The sequence below is a fragment of the Thunnus thynnus genome, chromosome 20 (genome assembly GCF_963924715.1).
Source record: "Thunnus thynnus chromosome 20, fThuThy2.1, whole genome shotgun sequence".
NCBI classification, from domain to species: domain Eukaryota; kingdom Metazoa; phylum Chordata; class Actinopteri; order Scombriformes; family Scombridae; genus Thunnus; species Thunnus thynnus.
The window spans coordinates 27,862,805-27,882,896 of record NC_089536.1 but is presented as its reverse complement, the minus strand read 5'-3'; the positions used below and the strand labels follow the sequence as shown (position 1 = coordinate 27,882,896).

Here is a 20,092-nt window from a genome sequence, read left to right as displayed (position 1 = left end):
GTGCCTTCTCCCCAACATCAAGAGCTCTGAGACTGGGGAAGGCAAGTGGGCCAACATCACTCCTCCTGGAACAAAGTGACTGCAGGAGCAGATGTTCCACTCTATTTTGAGTACCAGGGAGGTGGGTGTTGGTGTTGGAGGAGCAAATCTCCAGCCTCTTATTAGTGTGAATGCTGAAAGCACTGCAGCAAAGCAGCTCTCAAATTATGTTATCTTCGATCTTTATTATTTATTGTGTGAGAACTGTGAAGCAGCTCACACACTATGTGATCTTTGTCCATTATTTGCTATTGTGTGAGAGCTGTAAAACAGCTCGTACACATTATGTGTGTGAGATCTGTGATGCACTTAACAAGCCATAACGCTTCGATGCAAAATTGGATTGACACCAAATTTGGGAGTGTGGTATATACAACCACATTGCACAGGTGTGTAACATTTGATACAATTCTACCAACAAGGGGCATTACTGTAATATTATAACCTGATATTTCTATAATTCACACACTATGTTATCTTCGCTCTTTGTTGTGTGAGAGCTGCTGAGAAAGAGCAGAGAAGCAGCGAGACGGCGACTATAAATGACAACAAAATGCAGTAGAGACTGTCTTTATTTACGTTATTTACCAAATTTATGTTCACTCTTTTATTTTCAGCTCAGTGTAAGAGAGTCTCTGCTACAGCCACAATGTTAAGTGGGGGCGTCTTTTATTTTTAACTTATCATTATTACTATTATCTTCGCTCTTTATATATTATTATTATTATTATTATTATTGTTATCATTATTATTATTATTATTATTATTATTATTATTATTATTTATTATTTTTTGGCGTCTCACAACTTCTATACGATTTGTCATATTAACTTTGTTTCAATGTCAAAACATACATCTCCATAAGGAGATGATGCTATTACTTTTCTTTATTGTAACATGTTTCAGTGATTTGATAATATTTAAATTTATAATGGAAAGTTTATGGGAGCAATGTTTCAAAGTTCATATCTCAAAAACTAAAAGTGCTAAAGTATTCATACTTCACATACAGATGTCCCATGTGGAAACACTTAACATATTCAAATATGGGACCAATAGCACCACTATGTGGTGAACCGTGAGGCCTATCCAAACAATATTTACAAAATTTGTTCCTTGCATTGTGCCTAGTAGACTGATACAGGCCACATCCATTTGTGCCAAAAGAAAATTCCGTAAAGAAAATTTTTTGTAAACACATCTTTTGCTTCTGTTGGCACATTTTTCATCCTATCCTAACCAAACTTGGTACATACCATATTTAGATGACCCTGAACCAAGATTATCTGTTCATTTTTTGGTATCACTTACTGTTTGTCTGTAATTGGTTACCAAACTTTTGAAGGCATGGCATGATGCACTTAACAATAATTCTTTAATGCTAATTTGGATTGACACCAAATTTGAGAATGTTGTACATACAGCCACAATGCACAAGTGTGTAACATTTGATTCTACCATCTACAATTCTACCAACAGGACGCACTACTATAATATCATAACTTGATATTTCTATAACTCTGGTATTGTAATGAAATGAATCTTGGTACACAAGTTCTCTGTGTCAATGTGTACAACATACTGAAACATGGCAGCATGGCAACATGGTAGCCCCCACCTTGTGGTCAATATTCCATGGTAAGAAATTCAGTAAAGTTATACAGATGGGGATGCTGAACAAGTCTGTAGTATTTGATACAATTTCACCTGAAGGTGTCACTACAAATTTTTAAAAAATGCTGCTGGTGCAGCAGCAGTGGCAGCAGCTGGCAGTTTGCACCGCTCACATGCAATTTCTTCAGAAATTGCAGAATTCTCTAGTTTTTTAGTTAATTTTCCAAAAGTGCTTAAGTGTTCATACTTCACATACAGGTGTCCCACATGGAAAGGCTTAACATATAGTTAAGTTCACTGAGACTCATTGAACATACTTGCAACCACTTCCAGTGCAAATTTAGTGAGACATTTGAAGCTCTATTTGAAAGCTTGGGGAAGCAGTCAACATTAAATGAGAGAGGCTTCCTTTCATTTCTGTTCCTTTATGCATGCCTACAGCTGTCAGGAGGAAACTGGAAGCAAGAAGCTGCTAACATCTCAGCTGCTGTGTGCTTCATGCTGGACTTTGTTAACATCTCTGCTGCTGTGTGCTTCATGCTGGACTTTGTTAACATCTATGCTGCTGTGTGCTTCATGCTGGACATTGTTAACATCTCTGCTGCTGTGTGCTTCATGCTGGACTGTGAGTAGCTGCTAACATCTCAGCTGATGTGTGCTTCATGCTGGACTGCGAGTACCTGCTAATATCTCTGCTGTTGTGTGCTTCATGCTGGACTCTGTAGCTGATAATATTTGCTGCTGTTGCTACTGTCGTATTGTTTACTTATTTATCATGGCTTTTTTATGGCAGAGTACTGACATTTCTTACGGTCTCTTTAACATTAATTAAGTCCGATAATGTCCACTGTAAACTCTGCCCAGTTTTGAAACTGACAGTGTTTGTCTAACAGAGACTTTGACTGTTTAGTGGTCACCAGGATTTTAGGTACTGCCTTAAAGGCACACTTTTTCAGGTGGCTTCTGTTATAATGCCACATCACGAAGCAGCTCTTTAAGATGATATTGTTATGACACGTGCTTGTGTTCAAATCTGTCAAACAACAACAGCACTTCAGATTTTTCTCTGATCTCTGTCATGCCCTCATTCTTTTACTGCTTATGACCTCTGGTAATAGTAATGTTCATCCTGGCCCCCTTAACAATCCCGTTCTCCCAAATACTGCTCTGGCTTCAAACAACATGGGTTTTGCTGATTTTTACACCCGTAATAACATAGGTTTTCTGCGTGTAATGGCAAGAAGTTTATTGCCCAAAATGGATCAGCTCAGAGTATGGGTTTGAAGTAGGGCTGTGTGATATGATGATATATATTGTGTGACAAGAGAAAAATGTCTATCGTTTCATATAATGCTCTATCATTTATATCGTTGTGACGCAAATCACGGCAATATTTTTCATCATTTGGAGTCTGTCCATCTTTTGCGCGGATTACATTAATAAATTACTCTTCTTGGCTTTTTACTCGCAAAGCTTTTATTGCACTTACAGTAACATAACGAGTTTAGTTGTTGTCAACTCTCCACCGCTGTCTGTCTCTGCTGCGCTGCACTCACGCCGAGGGCTCAGCCCTGCAGCACTGAGAAAGAGCAGGGGTGAAGGTGTGGCAATTTTTGTTAAAGATCATCTTCAGTGCTCTGTTGCCTTAACTAAATCTATTCCTAAACAATTTGAGTTATTGGTTCTTAACATTAAGTTATCAAACAATTTCTAGTTGGCAGTAGCTGGATGCTATCGCCCTCCTACAGCGCCTGTTTGTACCTTAATGGCCTTAAGCAATACCTTGGGACCTTTTACGAGATTTGAGCTGGTTTTATTGGGCGATCTTAACTGGGACATGCTGAAACCTCCTGATAATGTACTGCAACAATTTGATTCCTTGAATCTTCATCAAATAATAACTCACTTTACAAGATATGATCCTAATATACCCAATAAGGCGGCTCTGATTGATGTGATCTTTAATGACTCGCCACACTTGTACCATTCTTGTGTGTTTTATAATGACATGAGTGATCACTGTTTAATTGCTTGTGTTCGTAAAGGTCATTCTATCAAATTACCTAGTCAGATTAGTAAAAAGAGAGCTCTCAAAAATTCTGACACTCAAGCCTTTTCACATGATCTGGCTAAGGTGGACTGGGACAGGGTTGCCCTGATACCTACTGTGAGTGATGCATGGAATTTTTTTAAAGGCTGTTTTACTGTAGTTATTGACAAGCATAATAACTACAGAGAAAAATTAAGAAAACATTAAGAACAGTTTCTTATTTACAATGATGGCCTAGCAAGTGCCAGAAGACACTTGGAAGGGGGAAGGAGGACAACAACAACAAAAAAAAGAACAACTAATCAAACAGAAGTAAACAACTGTAAGTAAAACATATACAAGTTTTAATCAAATAGAAGTAAAAAAAAGTACACGTATCATTAAAATATCCATAAGTAGGCCCTTAAAAGCAGAGACTAAGATAAACTTATCCAGTTTTAGTGTTTTTTGTAACAAATTCCAATCATTAGCAGCAGCAGACTGGAATGACAACAGGCCAAAGGATGTGTTGGATTTAGAGGCATTTACTCTAATATAAGAGGAAGACTGCATTGTACTTGGCCACAAATATTGGCTGCAATAAATGACTTAAATAAGGAGGTTAGTATCCAAGAAGAGTTTTATAAATAAGCGTAAACCAGTGTATGTTATGACAAGTATGCAGAGAGGGCCATTTAACCAGAGAATACAGAAGACAGTGGTGTGTTTTAAATGGAGCAAATAGCAAATCGAATAGCAGAATGATAAATTGTGTCAAGCTTTTGAAGTGTTGTTTTTCAAGCCAATCTATAAATTGCATCCCCATACTTAAACAAGGGAAGTATGGTCATTTGAACAATTATGCGTTTGGCAGCAGATGTATAAAGAAATTACAGATAAAAAATCGTAATATTTTATGACTTTCTCGTGATCTGTCAGTGCTGTTGCAGCAAAAAAACGTTGCTTGGTGCAAATCACGCCAAACTGGATCTTCAGTTGACAGACTTGCATTTCGCCAAATTCGGAACAAGGCTACACAAGCAGTGCAACAGTTGAAATCCAACTATTTCAAGGAAATATTCATACATAGTGGCTCTAATCTGCAGCTATTTTAGAAAACAGTGAGGCAATTAGAAAATAAATCTTCAGGTTTGCCATTGTTGGTCAAAGTAGATAACGTTTTGGTGACCGATAGAAAATTGTATGGCTGATCTTTTCAATCATCATTTTATAAAGTCTGGGCATGTCTCTGTTTCCTCTAATTTGAGTTGCCTGAGTAAGAGCTGCTTGTACTGTGTATCCAACTAATACCCCTTGTGTAACCTCTTGCTGCACCTGCATCTTGTTTACAGTATTTTCTTTCCAACCCTTTGCGGAAAGAGAGGTTTTGAAAGAAATGCTCTCTTTGGACCCTAAAAAGCCTACTGGGTCAGATGAGTTGGCTCCAATCTTTGTTAAAATAGCAGCTTCAATCATTGCAGCACCATTAACAGACTTTTTTAACCTTTCTATTCGTACTGCTGAATTACCAGCTGACTGGAAGGCAGCAATTGTTCGTCCTCTTTTTAAGGGTGGTGATCAGGCTGACTTTAATTGCTATAGGCCAATATCCATTTTACCTTGTGTATCTAAGCTTTTAGAGAAACTTGTCAACAAGCAGTTAACTCACTATGGTTTTATCAAGTGTGCAGTCAGGTTTTCGCTCAGGCTATGGATGTGTTTCTGCCATTTTGAAAGTTCTATATGACATTACCTCTGCACTGGACGCCAAGTAACATTGTGCTGCAATATTTATTGACCTAGCAAAAGCGTTTGACTCTGTGGATCATTCCATTTTATTAAATAAACTAGATAGTATTGGGGTCTCTGGTCACTCATTGGCTTGATTTTCTAACTACCTCTCTAATAGGGTCCAATGTGTAAATTTAGACTTCCATCTCTCTCAGCCCCTCCACATGTCTTTAGGCGTTCTCCAGGGCTGTATACTTGTTCCCACTCTCTTCTCCATATTTATTAATGATGTTCCTTGTGTTGTTAATAATTCCCATATTCATTTATATGCTGATGATTCAATCTTGTATACCACTGGTCCAACTCCCGATGCAGTGATAAAATCACTTCTGGATAGTTTTCTTGAAATACAGCAGGCTTAAAATAACCTCAGTCTATCATTAAACGCTGCCAAGACTCAAGTTATGTGGTTTGGTCAGTACTGTGTCCCCTTCCACCTTGAACATTACCACTAAAGATGGAACCATCCTAGAGCAGGAGCAGTTTATAAATACCTAGGAATCCAGCTAGACAGTGCATTGTCCTTCCCTCATCATGTTGCCATGTTGCAGTCTAAGGTCAAAACAAACTTGGTTTTCTATATAGAAATTGTTCCTCGTTTACATCTGCTGCCAAACGCATAATTGTTCAAATGACCATACTTCCCTTGTTTAATTATGGGGATGCAATTTATAGATTGGCTTGAAAAACAACACTTCAAAAGCTTGACACAATTTATCATTCTGCTATTCGATTTGCTATTTGCTCCATTTAAAACACACCACTGTCTTCTGTATTCTCTGGTTAAATGGCCCTCTCTGCATACTTGTCATAACATACACTGGTTTACGCTTATTTATAAAACTCTTCTTGGATACTAACCTCCTTATTTAAGTCATTTATTGCAGCCAATATTTGTGGCCAAGTACAATGCAGTCTTCCTCTTATATTAGAGTAAATGCCTCTAAATCCAACACATCCTTTGGCCTGTTGTCATTCCAGTCTGCTGCTGCTAATGATTGGAATTTGTTACAAAAAACACTAAAACTGGATAAGTTTATCTTAGTCTCTGCTTTTAAGGGCCTACTTATGGATATTTTAATGATACGTGTACTTTTTTTTACTTCTATTTGATTAAAACTTGTATATGTTTTACTTACAGTTGTTTACTTCTGTTTGATTAGTTGTTCTTTTTTTTGTTGTTGTTGTCCTCCTTCCCCCTTCCAAGTGTCTTCTGGCACTTGCTAGGCCGTCATTGTAAATAAGAAACTGTTCTTAATGTTTTCTTAATTTTTCTCTTCCAGACCTACATGATGGTCCATCATTTAAATAGATGTTGTGCAGCATAAGGTTTCTTGAAACTTTAGGTTTTCAAAGATTACACATATTTCAGATTGAATTACGGGGAAATGTAGACAACAATGTAATCTATATTTCCATTTCATGTAATGGCGTAGCCTTAAAAACACAGTGCCATGGGAGTTAATATTTCACTCAATATCATATGATGTAACTTTCTAGTTGTGATGTGTATACAATATGTGGTGATAAATCTACAAAGTCAATTTAAGGGAAAAATCTGTATTAATATACAAATTCTAGCATTAATTAAAATATAAACTATTCTGTGCAAATTAGATCACTGCTAGAATTAAGTGTTCAATGATTTATTAGTTAAAACTGCAAAATACTATCAGTTTCTTAAAGCTATTGTTTCCGATATACAATAGCCCTAATACATAAACAAACAAAAATATATATATGTTGTTTGTCATTGCCTCACAAAATTGTCCATATGTTGCACAAATAACTCAACAGACATGAGCATTTTCTGATGTGCCACTTCTATGGTTAAATTAAGCAGTATCCAGTGTCTGACACTTTGTAATGCAACCAACCATCCAACTTCTTGAGGTGTTGATGCAGTATATCAATGATACTTTTGCTTTTGCCACTGAGAGAGGATTCTTTTTTAATGTACGTTTTTTTCTTTAAATCAAGTTATTACTGCATTGTACTGTGTATTTCCCGCAGTATTCTTGTATACTAAATATATCTTTTGCACATTTACAGGAAAGTGAAGCATGGCTATCCACCACTCTGACTTTCCAAGGACCACTTAAGGACATGCCCATGAGATGAAACATTAATAATCCCTGGCTAATTTGGGTTAAGGGGCATACAGAAGTAAAGGTGTAAATTATTTACAATTTTATGGAGCAAGGCTTGCAAGCTAGTTTGAGTTGCACTGCTACACTCATATATGACATTTTTTACTCAGTTTCCTTTACATTAAAATGGTCTCTTTAAGTTGACATGCAGTTTGCTTTTCCACTGCTGTTGCCGCATTGCTCCTTTGCAAAACACTGCTACAAACACTGCTGAGAAGGCGGCAGAAATGTTGCTGCTGCTCATAAAAGCATTTCATAAGCCCCACCTCTCTCCTAGCATCTACTGTACACTCTGATTCCCCTGGAAGTTAAAATTACTGCAGTCACTCTCCATTCTCCTCAGTGATGAGATTGGTGTTTGCTTTCAGGAAGTGACAAGTTCAGAGCCTAGATATCAAACAAGGGCTAATAATACTAAATAGATGCTCTGAAATCCCAAACTTTTTGAATGAATACAGATGGTGGCTCTTTATGTCCATCAGAGGCAACTAAATTGCATTCCAGCTCCATTTTGATGCTAAAGAAGATTCACTGTCGTTGTAGCCAGTGTGTCAAGAGAGCACTGGCTACAATGACATTAATTTTGACTTTCTTTACCTTTACAGTTATGTTACTGAATTTTTCTTCTTTAATTTTTTTTGACTGCATTTGCTACTGTGTTCATGAAAAGTACAGCACTGTAAGGTGAATGATATTCCAGCTGTATACATATGATTGCCCTGCAGTGTTATAAATGGTAACTTAGTACAGTATAGTTGTGTATTTGTGAGTGTATGTGTATGGTGCAGTCATCTCACCCCAAACATTTGCCGAAGGTCAGGGTCTCGGAAACGGAAAGGTATGTTGGAGACGTGTAACCTTTTGGGCTGCTGCTTCTCTGACGAATCACTGGGTTGCAGGTGGAGCTGCTGGGAGCCCTCCGTTTGTGCGACCTCCTCTGCCTGCTGCAGGGAAACACACAGCACACCACAGATCAACTCCTACTGTGATAGGAAGTGAGAGGAAAGGCGCAGGTGAAAGACAAGGTTGTTCAGCTTGATGTCTCACATTGAAAACTAGAAGGAGCTAGAGTGACATGAAAAAACAGATCCTGTACAATAGAGGAGGACTGACTGTACAAGATGGCAAAATATGCAGAAAGTGGAGAAGTGTGTGAAGTGACAGACGAGGGGAGGTGGGCATCAAAGACAGGTGTTTAAGACTCCATTTGTATCTTCTGTTTGGCTTTAAATGTTAAGGTCAGGTTTTTATATCATATATACTCATATATACATATGTATGGGGGGTCAGTGTAGCGTAGCTCTGCACAACCACAAGGCCATGTGAGTGTTCACTATAACAAAAAACAACAGGGCAGTTGTTTGAGTATCTGATTGCTGTGATGGGAGTCTGACTCACATACGCAAGACTGTTTTTTCTCTAATAAATACTCTTTCCTATGTGACCTTTAAGTTCTGATCTCGTAGTTGGAAAGAAAACATCCGTTAGAAAACAAATGATTTATCCTATGGATGTCATATAATTTCCTGAGACTTTGTTTTGCACGACAAACTTTGCACTGAAAAAATCCTGATTCTGATCCTGCTTCTTCAGCAGGTTGAGAGGCATCATCTAGCCTGGTTTTATGAGGACTTGCCCTCTTAATATGCAATTATAAACTGAGACATGTCTGCCTGTACACCACTTTAAATTCGATATAATGTATATTACCACAGCATTAATTCCATTAGTTTAGGAAGAGGCATATTATACTCACCATTCTGCTTATAACACATTCTTTTTTAACTCTAATTAATTCTAGTCTTTTCTTTATTGTACTCCTATTCAATGTTAAGATACTATCAACAAACTCAACACTTTCAGATTTCTTCTAAGGCTGAAAGACTGTTAATGTGAAAATTCTTCAGGAAGTGTTGAGTTTCTTTCATGGTAGCTTAAAGGTATACTATGCATGATTTGTCAGTTGGTGTTTCTGAACACAAAGCATTCAAAGTTGGCCCCTCCTCCCCAGCTTGACACCAGAGTGAGAGAGAGACAGCAGCAGTGGTTGAGCAAGCTAGAGAGTGAGAGGTGCTGGCAAGAGCAAAGCTTTGAATCAGATAAATAAAACATTATTTTCTGATTGTTTCACAGTGGTTATGTTTTAAAGCACAAATTAACATGCCCACACCTCTGCACAGTCCTGTGGTCCACTGTGGCCTCTCTGCTCTGCATGTGTGCAGCTTATCCCCACCCTCAGTCAAGCAGACACACAGACCTGCAGCTCTTTATACATCCATAACACAGAGGCAGAGAGTAGAGCGAAGCAGAGGAGAGAGACGGAGACAGCTATGTAACCTGGTTGTTTTGCTATGAGTCCCGACCTCACACCCTGCACACTGTTATTGGTTGGGGGCTACACACCCACTGCCCAAAGGTTGATGCCCAGAAACATCCCTAACACAGCAAAATAATAAGAAAATGCAGGCAGAGGGCAGGATGTCTGCAGATAAATACAATGCCACACACTTCTAGTGGGTCATAAGTGATGACTGAGAGGAATTATTTTTGTATGAGTCTATACATTGTTTTTTTTTTTGTTTGTTTGTTTGTTTGTTTTTCAGGAAAATCCTGCATAGTATACCTTTAACATTCCCTGCAACACCTAACAATGACTCTTGCTGTACTGATGGAGTTAGTGCTATGAAAATGGACATCATACAGACTTTATCAGGACAACAGGTAAACATGGAGAAAGTTTTGCCTTTGCATTAACTAGGAACAGGAGGCTGGAACAGGATGAAAAAATCTTTTTTTTAAAAAAAGGATGAGATCCTTTGGCATATTTATTTTGCCCATAATTCACAATCCAGCTTCAGCTTTAGCTTTTTTAGCAATTCTGCTAAAATTTCAAATTTCAGTATTTCACAGTCAAATGATGGTAACTTGTCCTACTGATTGGTTTCTGAATGTCAAGACGGCAAGTCTTATCTAATATCAGCCTGTCAGAGGCAGACACCATAGAAGGCAGAGTGAGAGAAGGAGGAAGGAAACACAAATACAAGTAAGTTGGCATGCTGCAAATAGCTAGGAGCTCCTTTGTTGAAGCTGTGATGGATAATGAATGATAATCCTCATCCCCTAAGTGCTTTTAGTTCAGTTTAGTTTTGTCTGTGTTTGTGTGGTAATCTAAATGAACTGAAAACAATGGTGAGTTGAGAGGAGTCAGTGTGTGGTTGGCGATGGATCAGAGGACGCGTCTTGCGCCCTGCTCCCACCACACAGTTCGAGTAAGAAGACAGTGGGAGATGATAGTCGGCTCACTGGGGTTCATGTAAGACCCCCATCTGTTCTTGAGTGTTGGCAACAGTGTTTAGCAAGTTACTTTAAAACAGTAATCAATTACTATCGCACATTAGTAATTATATTACTTTACTCATTACTAAGCAGCAAAAGTACTGTGTTACATTACTCGTTACTTTCGTTACTCAGCTCCATGAAAGTTGCCTTTAAACAACTAAAAAACTTCCACACCCACACATTGCACATCTTTTGTATTTAACACATGTAGAATCAGAAAATGAGATCTTTGTGGTTTAATTAGCAGGCAGGGATACAGGTTGGAAGGATTTATTGACCATCCAACAGCTAACATTAGCATAGCCTCAGTGACTGTACACAGCACTCCAGAAGTCCCAACCTCCGCTGCACAATTCACACACCCTCCAATTCTCAACTAAACTAGTGTCAGTTGAGTTCTGAATGTAGGTGTACCCGTGGCTAACATTAGAAAGTCATGTAAAAACACATAAAATGAATAAGACAACTTTGGAATCACCATGAGTCACATTTCTCCTCCTCTGGAGCAGTCTGTCAGCTGAATGCAGAGACCACACTGATATTAACCCTCTATTAATCCCAGTAAGCAGGGCTGGACTGGGAAAATCATTCAGACCAGGAAATATAGCATGAAAAAAAGCCCTAGTCAGGCCACTTTTTAAGCGGGGTGTCTGGGGGTCCTCCACTAGTAAAATTTTAGTTACAAAGACTTGATTTCCTGCATTCTGGTGAATTTCAGTGCATGTGAATGACAGACTAATGAGCCAACAACTGCTTAGTACAATATACTGCTATGAACCTCAAATAAAACCAAAGATACATATCATTAAGGAGGGAGATGACACTACTACTACTACTGTGGCACCAATGCGACTCTCTCCACCTTCAAAAAGAAAAAAAAGCAAGAGCACACCATATCTTTTAATGTACCATTATAATACAGTTAACCACTTTCTCCACCTATTCAAAAAACAGAGCAAGAGCACAATACCCTATTCAGTTTACTGATATTCACCCATCAGAAGTTTGAGTACACCTGTTTAAAACTATTTTTTCCATAAAATTACCCTAAACTGTATACATTTGATTTTTCTAACATGTCTTGTACCTGCAGGTTGCTCTGAAGTTGTGGACTTCTGTACTACTGTGACACCAATGCTACTCTCTCCACCTTTGAAAAGAAAAAAGCAATAGCACAGCACACCATATCTTTTAATGTACCAATATAATACAGTTAACGACTCTCTTCACCTATTCAAAGAACAGAGCAAGAGCACAATACCCTCCTCAGTTTACTGATATACACTACCCATCATAGGTTAAAATAGCCCTTTAACCAATACAAACATTAAATAAACGTTAATACAGTTAACGACTCTCTTCACCTATTCAAAGAACAGAGCAAGAGCACAATACCCTACTCAGTTTACTGATATACACTACCCATCATAGGTTAAAATAGCCCTTTAACCAATACAAACATTAAATAACATAGAGCTTTAAGTTTCAACAATTTACAGTAGCCTGAATAGTGCGACAGATGTTGTGTTGTCTCAATAATTTTAAATTATGAGCTCAAAGTATGGACTCACTGTCTAAAATTTTCACCAAAATGAATGAATTTTCAAACAATATTGACCATATTAACTAGACTAGATATGCCAATTACACTTTACACTATTACACCATCAATATTTTGAGGAAATTAGAAAGGGAACTACCACTTTTATTATTGATTGTCAAGTTGCTTGGCTGTTTTAACATTGACAGGGGACGATGATGACGATCAGTAACATTAGCTACATTAGCTACGTAGCAAACGTTAGCTAGCTCGCACTTTTATTTACCTTTCTTTCTTTCTCTCTTTCCCTCTCCGCTCCACCCTTCCTGTTTTTTCCACCATCCATCCTGCTGCTAAGTCATTTAGCTGCTCTAAATGCACTTGCTGCCAAACGATACATGCCAACTACTTTCCCTCTCTCTCTCTCAACTCACTCTCTACTTCTACAATACCTGGCTTGCACAGTGCACAGGGCAGTGTTGGTCCAGGGTCAAAAAAAAACAAAAATAAAAAAAAATCTGCAGCCTGTGGTGGGCCAGGCCACTGGGAAAAGGTGCTCCCAATTGTCAGTCCAGGCCTGATTAGACCTATACTACAGGGAAACTGATTTTAATCAATTTGGAAATTTGGTTACTATGGTACAATTTGGAGAATCATTCCCATACTTGAATATTAAATTTTGTGAGATTTTGTTTGTGGCACAGCAGTCCCACTAAGATCAAAAGGAATAAATACCAAACAGATGAGTGAGACAAACGGGACGAGATGAGACGAGAAAGATGGGTATCCCCACAGATATCTTGGTTTGACCTTGTATTACTTCTGCCTTTGTAAATTTTTCAGACTGTGCTGGTGTGTTGTCTGCAGTAGGAAGCAAAAACAGAGAGAGAGTCGAGAGAGCTAGTGTTCATAATGAATCAACATAAGGATGAAAGGGATGAAGAAAGAAAGAGTGACAGAGAAAGAGATGGAGATGGCACGATGATGTCAGCTAAACCTGCCCAATCAATGAGAGAGAAGTGCTGAAAGTAGCAGCATTCATACCAAGAGATAGAGAGAAAGAGAGAGGCAGAAGGAGAGTTCAGAGATGCATGCAGGCTTAGTGCTGATTGAAGAGAGAACAGTGAAAATGGAGAGACAGTGAAGTGAGGATAATGGCATTACATCACACACAGACACACACACAAACACACAAAAGCTGAATAGGCAAGGAGCACTCTACTGAACGGGATGCCGCAATAATCCCTGTGTGTGTGTGTGTGTGTGTGTGTGTGTGTGTGTGTGTGTGTGTGTGTGTGTGTGTGTGTGTGTGTGTGGTCAGGTTTTTGAGCAGCTGTTTGAGAGAGGCAAAAGTAAGGATAAATGCCATGGAAGTGTGTCACTTTATAGCCAAAAAATGAAACTTACATAAAGTGATATGAGTATATTATTACATTATTGGCTTCAGTTATTACATTTTTTATAATTCTTTTTAACCCAGCCAATAATGTAATAACTTATTACATTATGCGCAAAAAGTTATTATGTTATTGGTTTTGAAATTTTATTACATTATGGGTAAGTTATTACATTATCGACTTTTATTACATTAAGAATGGAAAAATTATTACATTATTGGCAGTTATTACATTAACAGTAGTAATTACATTATTGGCTGCTACAGGAGCTAAGTGCCTGGGTGAGTGTGCTTTATCATTACAGGGTCCCAATCCTTGGCCATTCCCTGCCATTGGCCAAGGATTGATATGAGCTCTTTGCTATTCAATTCTCAACTGCACACACACACGCACACACACACACACACACCTACTCTCTCTCTAGGAATTGTGACTATATATTTGTGGTACTTGATGGTTAGACTTAACTCAGGCAATTACTCTTATGTCATACAGACGTGGCTGAAATTATTGGTACCTTTGCCTATTATTAAAATAATGCACCATTCGCCCTGAACAGTGTTGAAATTAAAATATATTTTATTATCAATGCATGTCTATGTTTGGTTTGCAGTGGACCAAAACAAAAACGTTGTGAAAATAACTGAATTCATGCTTATTCTACAAAGACATTCTAAAATAGCCTGGACAAAATTATTGGTACCCTTTAGAAGTTGTAAGAAATAACTGATTTGTAGTGATACTTTAAGCAGACTATTGCATTTTAATTAGTATCCCTGGTGTTTTCAATCTTATAATCACACCAACCTCATATTTGCAGAAGAAAATATGAGGCCTTCAAAGAAAAGAACACCATGCCTACCGTAAAACATGGAGGAGGCTCAGTGACGTTTTTGGGTTGGTTTGCTGCCTCAGGCATTGGGTGCCTTGAATCTGTGCAGGGCACAATGAAGTCAGAAGACTATCAAGATATATTGGAGTGAAACATGCAGCCCAGTGTCAGAAAGCTGTGTCTTAGCCACAGGTCATGGGTCTTCCAGTAGGATAATGACCCCAAACATAGGCCTACATCAAAAAGCACCCAAGAGTGGATGAGAAGAAAATGTTGGACTCTTCTGATGTGGCCTGCTATGAGTCCTGATCTGAATCCCATTGAACATCTGTGGAAAGATCTGAAACTTGCAGTTGGGAGATGGCAGCCATCAAATCTGAGAGAACTGGAGCAGTTTGAAGAGTGGGCCGAACTACCAGTGGAGAAGTGTAGAAACCTTATCCCGAGTTACAGAAAGCGCTTGACTGGAGTTATTGCCTCCAGAGGCTGTGCTACAAAATATTAAGTTAAGGTTACCAATATTTTTGGCCATGCCATTTTCATTTTTTTATTGCACTAAATAATTTGTTGAGTTGTAAATCAAAAGCAAAGTTTCATTTATGTTCAATGTGAAATAAAAAATGATGGATACCATATACTTCTGTCAGTTTCAACTTAATACAGAGAAAAATTGGGTTTTTTTAAAAAAGTGAAAGGACATCAATATTTTGGCCATGTCTGTATAATATAAAATCTATACCTCTTTGAAGATGCTTTGTCCTTGAATACAAAGACTACCATTTGTTTTCATGACAACTGTCTTTAATTAAACGTATTTAAATCACTCTTTCAAGCAAACTGTTTCCACCACACCATTATAGCTATTCAGCACTCTCTCTCTATGTATATATAACAAACCTGACTCCTGAAAGGTTACATGAAAATGTATCACCAAATCAGAATCCTTGCCCCATGGGTATCTGAATACAGCCATGACAAGCTCGACAAAGAGTCTAAACATGAAGCAAATGATATCTATAGTATATTCTTGAAGATGTGTATTTTCTTTCACACGATAATCCACTTGCTTGCCATCTAGGGGTCAATAAAACTTATGATCGTGTCTTGCAATGTTTTCTCTGACCAGGCTAAAAGGGGATGTGCAGCAGCATTGCAAAACATGCCATGTCTGCCAGGTGTCAGATAAACTAAATCAGGCCATCTCTCCATATCCGCTCTATCCAATTCCAGTTGTGGGTGAGCCGTTTGAGTGTGTAATTGTAGACTGTGTTGGTCCTTTTCAACACAAAAGCCAGTAAAAAGTTTGACTATTATGTGCTCCGCAACTCAGTTTTCCGAAGCCATTCCCATGCGTAAGATCACAGCCTCCGCTGTTGTAAAAGCACTGGTGAAGTTTTTTTCCCTATTTGGGATGCCTAAAGTAATACAGACTGATCAGGGATCAAATTTCATGTCTTGAATTTTTGCACAGGTCATGAAACAACTTCTGCTTTTTAAGTGTGTATCTCCTAGAGACCTCAGACTCTAAAATCTATGCTTTGGACTTACTGCCTGGAGTTCAACAAAGACTGGGATGAGGGTGTCTGTCTCCTCCTTTTTGCTACTCATGAGGTGGTTCAAGAGTCCCAAGGTTCAGCCTGGCAGAGCTGGTGTTCGAGCATACTGTGCAAGGCCCTCTCAAACTTTTGCAAGAAAAACAGCTAGGTGATAGTAAGCAACAAAATTTGCTTGATTATGTCTGTAATTTCCATTTCAAACTTAAATGAGCTTGTGAATAGGCAAAGCAATGTCTTCAACATGTCTTCAGCAGCAGTTTCAGTGGAATGATTTGCTCTAAAGCCAAATTGCATACAATGTAGACCAAAATTGCTTGTGTTAAGAAATGTTGTCAGCTGTTTAATGACAACTTTCTCAGCAAACTTTGAGAGTACTGGCAGTATACTTATTGGTCTGTAGTTGCTGTCTTCAAGGTGGTCTCCAGATTTAAAAACAGGCATGACAATGGCACATTTCCAGTCATCAGGAAAGGAGCTGTGTTTAAAAGACAAGTTAATTAAATGAGCAATAGGGGGAGTTAAAATATCTTTCTGTTTGATTTGACACCATGTTTGATTTGACAAACATGGTGTCAAATTGGAAAGTATCTCTACTTTTGGAGTTTTTTAAGGAGCTGGTGATTTTGTTTAGTTTTAACTCATTAGTCTCTACCAGCTCGAAACCTGGCCTGTAGGATCTATAGGAACAATGTCCAGTTTACTTTTTGCAGTTTTTTTTCCTAATTCATATACAGACTCAAGAAAAAAAATAATGAAAGACAGAAGCAACAGTAAAATGATCTTCAATTAACTTTCCCTGTACTTTGAGTTTAAAATCTCCCAAAAATTTTGGGTCCCTCCTTGTGAAATGTTTTTTCCAGATCAATTTACTGTTGCCTCTTGTCTCATTCAATATATTGAGATAAAAATGAGATTTAGCTCCTCTTAGCTCTTGGATAACTTTGTTCCTTAAAGCTTTATAAAATCAGCATGTCAGTGTCTCTTCTAGTTTTAATTGCCTTCCTTAGTGCAGCATCTCTAGATTTCATTAGTTTCCACAAATTTTCAATAAACCACGGTAAATTGTTTTTACTTTTAGATTTTATCTGTATCTTCACAATAAATCTCATAGAGTTGATTCTGTGAGTAAAAGTATCACAGCTATAATCCAGATCATTGGAGGACGGTACATCATCCCAATTCAATCTGTTAATTTCATTGGTAAATTCTTCTTGCTTAACTCTGGGTATGCATTGAAGGATCACTGTCTTAGTTGCCGTGGTCTTAAATCAACTTTTAGTCAGTTTTCTCGCACATAGGGTTAGGTTATGATCTGATAAACCAGTGATTAAATTATAATTTTTAGTTATTCTTCCTGGTTTGTTAGTAAATATCAGATCAATTTGTGTACAGGAGCATTTTGCAATCCTAGTCGGGCCTTTTACTAGTTGTTCTAGTTGGAATTTCTCTGTGATAATTTTTAGTTTTTTCCTCTTAGATTTATCCTCCCAGTTCACATTAAAATCACCCATTAATAATAATAATTGATATTGCACTCTTTCAAGATTTCTGTGAGTTGATCATAGAAAGTGTCATCTGCAGAAGGGGGCCTATAGACACCTATGATGTTAGAAGACATTTGTTGGGATAATATTATTTTTATCCCAACATATTCTAACATGTTACCCGCATTCTAAACCACACATTCCCATTTGATTTTGTCTCTCACATAGAAAAGCATCCTGCCTCCTCTTCCATCAGGTCTGTCTCTTCTGAAACATAGGTATCTGGGCACTGTGAACACATTCGCAGGAGTTGTTTGTTTCAACCATGTTTCGGTCAGACAGAGAAAGTCCAGATTTGAGTCAACAAATGGTTGATGAGTTAGCAAGTGAGGAAGCTCACAATCAGCTAACTCACAAGATGAGTTAGCTGATTGCTCTTTGCAGTAATGCTTCTGATGCCCACCAAATAGCCCCCTCAGTTTCAGCGTCGGGTCCCATAAGACTTTTGCATGATTGACAGTTTGGAGAGTTTTGAATAACTTCTGTCTCCTCACTGCAGGGTTTCGACACGCAGTGGTGTCAGCAGCAGGTTTTGTGAGAGAGACACTGGACCTATCAAGGTTTCCAAAGCCTGGTAGCGAAAAGTTATTCATAGAGACATCATGCCTCGCGTTAACAAAGTTTAGTCTGTTAAGGGAGAAGCCCGGCTCAGAAAGTTGCTGCTCATTCATCACTAGCACCAGAGGAGTCCCGGGCACATCAGCATCAAAGTTCTGCAGCACTCCAGGGGTCACTGGTACAGGATTTAACTGAACATCTCCAGAGAGCAGGATCAGCATGAAGAGGAGACCTGCTACTCTCCGAAATGGGGTGGCAGATGACTGGTTCACTGGATCGGTGATTTGCTCTGGTACCTGGGCTCGTCTGTGCCACAGGACAGAGGAATTGATTGCAAAATATCCCACTAAGCCATGATGAAAACTCACTGTAGGAGTGTCAACTGGCCATGAGCCAGCATTTGTCCCAAGCTTAATCACTTGGTGTCCCACTGTTTTGCCCAAAGGAAACATGATGTTGGTCTGATTAAAGGAATGCAGCCAGTTGTGATAATACCGAAATCTGATTACAGGCCCTGCCAACCACAATATCCACTCAAAAAGGAAGCAGTTGAAGGCATTACACCAGTCTTTAATGCTTTATTAAAGGCAGGTGTAATGGTTCCTTGTGAAAATTCTCCTGTGCGCACACCAATCTTCCCAGTAAAAAAAATCAGAGATGAGGGACAGCCAGATAAATGGCATTTTGTATAAGACTTGCAAAATGTGAATGATGCTGTACAATAACATGCTCCAAATGTCCCTAACTCATATACCATTCTTTCTCAGGTGCCCCCTGAAAGTAAATGGTTTTCAGTGGTCGACTTGTCAAGCGCATTTTTTAGCGTTCCAGTGCATCCAGACAGTCAGTTTTGGTTTGCATTTTCTTTTAATGGCAAAAACTACACATTCACATGATCGTGTCAAGGGTTTTGTGAATCACATACCATCTACAATGATGCGTTGAAAGAAAGTTTGAGCTCATTAAAATTGTCACCAGGAAGTGCACTGTTGCAATATGTTGATGATTTAATGATCTGTGCTCCAACTCAAGCTCAGTGTGAAAAAGACACAATTGCACTGTTGAAACATTTGGCTAAAGAAGGTCCTAAAGCTAGCTTGTCAAAAGAGCAATTTGTACAACAAGAAGTGACATTTTTGGGTCATGTAATCACATCTGAGGGCAAATCCCTCTCCCCAAAAAGAATAAAAGCAATCCAAAACATTCCAAAACCAGTTACAAAGAAACAAGTCATGTCTTCTTTAGGAATAAGTTCTTTTTGCAGATTGTTCATTCCCAACTATGCTGTCCTCGAGGCCCCCCTGAGCGCAATCACACACAGGCGAGGCCTGCAGGCACACGGTAAGTTGACATGGACTGCTGAAGCAGAAAAACCATTTGTTGACTTGAAACTTGCTCTCCAAACAACTCCGATTCTTGGATTACCTGATCCAAGTCGAGCTTTCACCCAGACTGTTGACGAAAAGGGAGGATGCATGACTTCAGTGCTGCTTCAGGACCATGGAGGCAGACAGAGACCTGTAGCTTAATTTTCAACTAAACTTGACCCTGTAGCTGCAGGACTTCATATGTGTCTGAGAGCTGTTGCACCTGCAGAAAAAGCTGTGATGGCTTCCAGAGACATAGTGGGGTATTCTGACATAACTTTGCTCGTTCCACATGCTGTTTCACTGATTTTGCTCAATCAGAAAACATCTCACCTT

At 38.6% G+C, this 20,092-nt stretch overlaps 1 protein-coding gene across 2 annotated transcripts in view; it reads right to left on the bottom strand.

Moving 5' to 3' along the window:
* The window catches only part of rbfox3a (RNA binding fox-1 homolog 3a), a 147,874-nt gene that overhangs the window by 88,366 nt on the left and 39,416 nt on the right, over nt 1-20,092 (bottom strand). For both annotated transcript variants that reach the window (XM_067575749.1, XM_067575750.1), the window contains exon 3: nt 8,421-8,567. In XM_067575749.1, the coding sequence (XP_067431850.1) occupies nt 8,421-8,567 (147 nt within the window). The remainder of the gene's footprint in view (nt 1-8,420; nt 8,568-20,092) is intronic.